Here is a 7,036-nt window from a genome sequence, read left to right as displayed (position 1 = left end):
AAAATAGATAATATATGAATACTAAATATGTTACATTATATTGTAGTATTCTAAAGAAAGAAAGTGTCCTTAGAGAGATTAAAATAATTATACAATATTTTATTCCTTGAAGAAAATTGGATGATTTCAGTTAATCCGAGTAGAGTTAATAAAACATCTTATTGTTAACCAGCAATCCCCGAGAGAATTGGAACGCGACTTCAAAGGCAATTGACGAATATAATCGCTCAGCTATGCTAAAATCCCTTAGGATCTTCTATTCTCGTCAAGAGGGCGAAAATCTTGTTGCACTAGGGTCGTTTTTCGCGCTGCTGCGCCTATGTTTACAAGGGGGTAATTCGAGACAGCCCCCCTAGAGAAGGGATAGCAACAGCAGTAAGAACGATTGCTGCCGGGGGCAACCCTAGGCCATACCTGAGAGAGTCTATTCAGTTTAGTTCGCTAGTAGTTCGTCATGTAGCGTCATGTCGGATAGTAACATGGTTCTCGAGATGTTAGGCGAAAGAAGAAAATAACGAAAAGACAGCGTCACGTGCATCGCCTTTGTTTTTTTTTCACACAGGATGGATGTATCACGTGGTTGAATGCACGGTGCTGGGTATAACTAGAGCGCAGAAGCAATTCACAGCTATCCACTGCCTGCAGAAGTCTATCGAAGCCGAACCCAAGAGCGGACAGAGCCTTTATCTTTTAGGACGCTGTCTGGCTGCCTCCGGAAAGGTGCACGAAGCATTTATCGCATACAGGTAATGACACTCGAAAACCAGACGCCATCGAGTGAATCTGTCGATTGAAATTGCAACATGAATATATAGCGTGTATAGGTCCATTCCACGTGTTAGGGGTGTCCATCTAAAAATGAACTGTGTGTGCTTTTTAAAATAATCATGTTAATGTTGAAAGTAAAAAAGAATAAATATCAAAATATGCCTTGTATCTAAGATATTGGAGTCGTTTAAAAAAGTTTTCCTTTTTTTGTAGCTAAAATTACAAAATATATAAAATTTTTATAAACATGAATTTTTTCAAGATAATGTTATGTACTTTCAGATAAGAAAATTAATTTAATTTTATACGTCTCATTTATTATTTAAACTATGAATTATATATTTTATAGAGAGCTTGTTTTATATACTTTATTTTATATATTTTATTTATGCATATAATTTATGCATATAATTTATGCATATATACATACATAATTGCGCATTTTTATAATTACGAAATATGATGTTTTTTATATGAAAGAACTTATTGTTAGTGAGATTAAAATTGCATTGTAATGCGAATTTTATTGCATTATTCATAGGTATTGTTGTATTGTTCATGGAAAAGTTTCTATTGAATGAACTTCTCAAAAGCGATGACATCGCTCAATTTATAAATAATTTTTATCAATTAAAATAATCAATATCTTTAGATTCTTTTTACTTAAATAAATATTCTTTCCTCAATGAATACTATTTTTAGATTTTTTTTCGGAATTTGAAAAAAAAAAACTTATACGCATGCTAAAAATATTTATTTATTTTTTTTTTTTTTTATTTACGCATGCTCTAAACATTTATATTTTTTGTGTGTTTAAGCATGTTCCAAAAATTTATTTTTATATTTTTTTATTCATTTATTATAATATGTTTATTGATATTTGTATAGGGCATTAATACAAAATACCGAAGAAACTTTCCAATATTATTTTCCAAAGATATTCACACTAATACGAATATACAGGCAAGTATGGTAGATTTAATATACGTATACTTCCATATTTATTTACATTTGTTTTTATTTTGTCCTTGTGTGTTTGGAAATTAATGATCTTCTCTATGTGCTCAATAGAAATTCAGTCGAAAAATCGGAAGGCAATGCGGACACATGGTGTAGTATAGGAGTGCTGTATCAACAGCAGAATCAGCCTATGGACGCATTGCAAGCCTACATATGTGCTGTGCAACTAGACAAATCCCATTCGGCTGCTTGGACTAATCTGGGCATATTATACGAAAGTGTTAGTCAACCGAAAGACGCCCTAGCCTGTTACGTTAACGCATCCAGGTAAATTACATGTTGCGCGAGTCATTTTCATAGCGTTCCACAATTATTCCGCTCCACACAGTTCCACTTGTTAGTTCTATTGCTTCAACATTGTGGCGAGTACATTTATTCATGATTTAATCTGTAACAAAAACTCATATTTTTTTTACGTTAAAAGAAAATATAAAATTTTTGATATTATTTTTATTTTTTAAATAAATGTTTCAAAACTGTAAAGAATAAAAATATGAAACATAAAATTATTTCAAATTATTATTTAAAAATTGGGAAAAGTCTCAGGGTCATATGTTCCAGTTACGAATTAAGTAGTTGGACTATTAACAGTCGATCATATTAAAAATTAAATTAAATATGATGTAAAATATAAAAATGCATATTCCCTTCGTTTTCGGTTGGCAGCAGGCGGGAGTAATTAAAAGATAAAAATTAAGTAATTAGTAAGTGATTAGTTTGCATTTATCAAATCGCTCATTATAATTCTGTAAGTTGTATTACGTGTCACTTCTTTCTTACGTTATCATTCGTACGTCATGACGTGTGTAATTTTATGATTTTGTAATTATCATCTTGCGCTAGAACGATCGGCACGTGTTGTAGATTGAAGGCCGAGTTTACATTTGACGATCTCAAAAATTAACAATGATTACATTGAATTATTAGGTCAGTAAGAGTTCTGCTTTATTATTCGTAGGGGAAACAGCAATATAGCGAATTGCACGGGCCCATTCGCGGGTCTGGGTGGCGTTAAGTCCGGTGGCAACAACCCGATGAACCCGTCCCTCCAACAGCGCATCAGCTTTCTGCAGAGTCACCTAAGTCAAGCACCAATGCCTTCCGTTGCTAACAAGTGAGTCGTCGACAAGTCAAATTATGCGTTAAGATTCCATTATAATGATTTTTTTATGTAGCTCTTTACACATTGGAACAAACAGATGGATATATTTGAGAGATTACGTGTTTTTGAAGTTTACATAAAATTATCAAAATAACAAAAATTGTTTACTTGTATTATTTGATATTAATATTGAAATAAAAATAAGATATATAATTCAATAATTAAATTTGCTAATAGATATTTGATAACAGTAATGTAATAATGACGATCAAGTTTAGAAAGAAATCGAATCCGGGATTTCTCAAGATTTCTCGTGTTTCTATTGATAAGGATACTCTCGGGAGGTTGCGGCCTTTTCCGAGAGAAGACACGAACATAAATATTTTGATTTCTACCAGAATCGAACCCGGGATCTCTAGATAGATCAGGCCGCTGTCTGCGAAGCTCGTGCTCAAAATAAAATCTGAAAATAAAATTAAGAGTTAAAGGCCAATACAAAATTATAGTCGACCTTTAATGTATCTTTCTTTGATGTATTACAAAGCTTGTGTTACAAAGCTTGCCTTTCCTGTTTTCATATAATTTTTTACCCAGGAGGCGGCAATTGCCGTCAATCGAAGAGGCTTGGAATCTGCCGATTAGCGCAGAGATGTCCAGCCGGCAGCAACAACAACAGCAGCAACCTGGCGGACCTTCGTACAAATATGGTGCCACACCGACTGGACCACCTCCGCCTTATCCTCAAGCTCAGGGACAGAATGCTAAGCGATTTAAGGTAAAAAAGAATATATTATAAAATAAATTTTTTTCTAAAATCTAACTTCTCATTTATATATATATTTTTTATTTAATTTAATATAGTGTTTTATAAATAAAGTAGGAGGTTCCAGTAAAGTATTTTGCAGAGAGTTCAGTTATAAATCAGAGAACAGATAATGTAATTAAATGTTTCAACTTTGCATTAATTAAAATTCAATGTTTCAGGCCGACGAGGTGATCTCGGCCGTGCCACAGCAACGGGCGCCGCCGTTCTACCTATCGCAGCAGCAACTGCAAATGCTGCATTTCCTACAACAAAATATCAATAGCTTGACACCGCAGCAGCAAAATGTGCTCGTTCAGCTACAACATCAATACCGTGCGATGCAGCAACACCAACAACAAATCAGACAGCAACAACAAGCGGGGCAACGAGGCTTGAGGCCGGGACAACCCGGTTATCCCACGGCGTACGGCCATCCTCAGAACCTCGGTCAATCGTCGGGTGTTGTCAAGAATTATGGAATACCACAACAGCCGGTAAATATTTAATATCACTTTTTTAAATGAAATTTGCGCTATTGATTACAGTAGAGAAAATTACATATGATACTTCTTGATTCTTTAATTATATAAAATGTGACATATGTGTCTAGTTGCAGCAAGGCGGTACGGTTGCGCTGCAGACGGGTTTCTCCGACACCAATGTCGGTTATAATACGGCGGCGACCGGAAACACTACGCAAACACCAGGAATGCCTTACAAATCCGCCTCTGATCCTACTTATCCGCCGCAAAGGCAACCAATGACCGGCAGTGCCCAGTATAGTGGTCAGTATCAGCAACAGCCGAATCAGTACGCTGCTCAAGGTTACACGCAGGTCACGTCGGCGACAAGCGGTTACTCGGAGAGCTCAACGGCGACTGCGGCGAATAAGGACAATCTGGGCGTGACGGACCAGGAGTTGCAGGCGCTGCTGTCACAAAAGGACATAGCTACGTCGTTGGCGGAAGACCTGCTCAAGCATTTCGGTTCCGACGATTTGGAAACAGTTGTAAAGGAAGAACCATCGAGTGGTGTCATCAATGACAACGGCACATTGAGCTCCGGTCCGTTCTCGCCATCGAATCTCGAGGAGAATGCGGCGGATAAAGTAAAAGAGGTGAAACTAGAAAAACCGGAAGAAGCGGCTTCCCAATCGACACAGTCTAAATCGACGACGGATGCTGTGACGACGATCATGACGACCGCGACGACGACTGTAACAACGGTGAAATGTGAAACGACGGCGGTGAAGTGTGAAACAACGATGTCATCGTTATCCTCTAGTACGACGATGACGACGGCAACAAACAAGAACGAAGCAACTAATATTTCCAAGGCAGAGACGATGATGAATCTGAAACTCGAGTCGTTGTGTGAATCGCAACCAGAACAGGAGTTGAGTATTGAAATGGATGCTAGAGCGGTGATCGAAGCGTGCAAGGGTCGTGGTTTGAAAGGCGTGCCGAATTGCTCGATACTAAGCGATCGTTCACCACCGCCGGCACCACCGGATCCACCTATTCAACGAATACACTTGACGAAGGAACAGTTGTCGCCGCCTGCCCCTAGTGTCTTTCTGGAGAACAAAAAGGACGTTTTCGGTCCGCAGCTGCAAGAATTTTGTTTAAAACACCCGATTGCTGTGGTACGTGGTCTCGCGGCAGCGCTCAAGCTTGATCTAGGCCTCTTCTCGACTAAGACTCTGGTCGAGGCTAATCCAGATCACGGTATTGAAGTACGCACACAAATGCAGCAAACTAGCGAAGAGAACTGGGATCCGACGCTCAACAAGAAAGTCTGGAACTGCATTAGTCATCGCAGTCACACGACGATTGCGAAGTACGCGCAATATCAGGCCTCTAGTTTTCAAGAGAGTCTGAGAGAAGAGAAAGCGCAGGGCGGCGTTCACGCTTCCAATCTGTCAGATTCGGATTCAAAGGACAGCACCGGTCAGACCGTGCGACGCAAAAAGAACACTTTTGGTCTAGCCGGTCGACCGGGAACCAAGATGTTACGTTTTGGTACCAATGTAGATCTGTCAGATGAAAGAAAGTGGAAGCCACAGTTGCACGAACTAATGAAATTACCGGCCTTTGCCAGGGTGGTATCGGCTGGTAATATGCTCAGCCATGTGGGCCATGTGATCTTAGGAATGAACACTGTACAATTGTATATGAAGGTACTTTAAAACATGTAATAAAATTGTAAAACGAAACACATATTTTACACATATTTGAATGATATTTTTGAATGTAATTTAATTTATATCTTTCTTAGGTACCTGGTAGTAGAACACCCGGACATCAAGAGAACAATAATTTTTGTTCTATTAATATCAACATTGGACCGGGCGACTGCGAATGGTTTGCGGTACCAGATGCGTATTGGGGCATAATATGCTCACTCTGTGAGCGCAACGGCATCAGTTATCTACATGGAAGTTGGTGGCCGAATCTAGAAGAATTATTCGAAGAGAATATTCCAGTGTACAGGTTTCATCAGCGACCAGGTGATCTCGTGTGGGTGAACGCGGGTTGCGTGCACTGGGTACAGGCGGTCGGTTGGTGCAATAATATTGCATGGAACGTTGGTCCGCTCACTGCCAGACAGTATCAACTCGCGATCGAGCGTTACGAGTGGAACAAGCTGCAAGCATTCAAATCGATTGTACCGATGGTGCATCTTTCATGGAACTTGGCGCGTAATATCAAGGTGTCAGATCCTCGATTGTTCGAGTTGATCAAGAATTGTCTTTTACGAACGATGAGACAGTGTTGTTTAATACTGGAGTTTGTGAAGAGCAAGAATGTGGAAGTGCGCTTCCATGGCCGCGGCAAGAACGAGGCTTCGCACTATTGTGGCCAGTGCGAGGTATGTTTTCTTTGTTACGCTAATAATCTTGAAAATTAATATTGCCTAGATTTTTATTTTTTCTTTTTGGGATTTTAAAAAGAAATTTTAATTTATTTAAAGTTCCTGTCCACTCACTATTTCACATTATGACGTCAAAAGTGAGAAAATACATAAGAAAAATTCTTGCAGAATATATTGATAATAAAAAATTATTTCAATAAAATGACAATTGATAGAACTTATTTGTAAAATGTATCAAAAAATTCATCTTTTGTTTTGTTAATAAATAAATAATATAATATATTATAGGACCGTATATGTGATAACACTATAGAAATCAAAGCCTTAAATTGTCTAGCTGGATCTTAAATGCTTGTATGATTCTTATATGAATTTATATTCTACGTATGTAGTTCCCAGAAACGCGTCGAAATGATTTTTCAATCTTGAAAACGCTAATTTGTTAATAAATAACTATGTATCTGGAA

The 7,036-nt window shown here is 38.0% G+C and overlaps 1 protein-coding gene across 2 annotated transcripts in view; it reads left to right on the top strand.

Annotated features, from left to right (window-relative positions):
• LOC108691744 (histone demethylase UTY-like) overlaps positions 1–7,036 on the top strand; it is a 91,947-nt gene that overhangs the window by 83,886 nt on the left and 1,025 nt on the right. For both annotated transcript variants that reach the window (XM_018199621.1, XM_018199622.1), the window contains 7 exons: positions 563–746; positions 1,840–2,055; positions 2,747–2,902; positions 3,485–3,665; positions 3,875–4,189; positions 4,306–5,874; positions 5,973–6,566. In XM_018199621.1, the coding sequence (XP_018055110.1) occupies positions 563–746; positions 1,840–2,055; positions 2,747–2,902; positions 3,485–3,665; positions 3,875–4,189; positions 4,306–5,874; positions 5,973–6,566 (3,215 nt within the window). The remainder of the gene's footprint in view (positions 1–562; positions 747–1,839; positions 2,056–2,746; positions 2,903–3,484; positions 3,666–3,874; positions 4,190–4,305; positions 5,875–5,972; positions 6,567–7,036) is intronic.

This window comes from Atta colombica, unplaced genomic scaffold (assembly GCF_001594045.1).
Source record: "Atta colombica isolate Treedump-2 unplaced genomic scaffold, Acol1.0 scaffold51, whole genome shotgun sequence".
Classification (NCBI taxonomy): Eukaryota; Metazoa; Arthropoda; class Insecta; order Hymenoptera; family Formicidae; genus Atta; species Atta colombica.
Note: the sequence above shows the minus strand (reverse complement) of the source record. Positions and strands in the feature narration are given on the sequence as shown.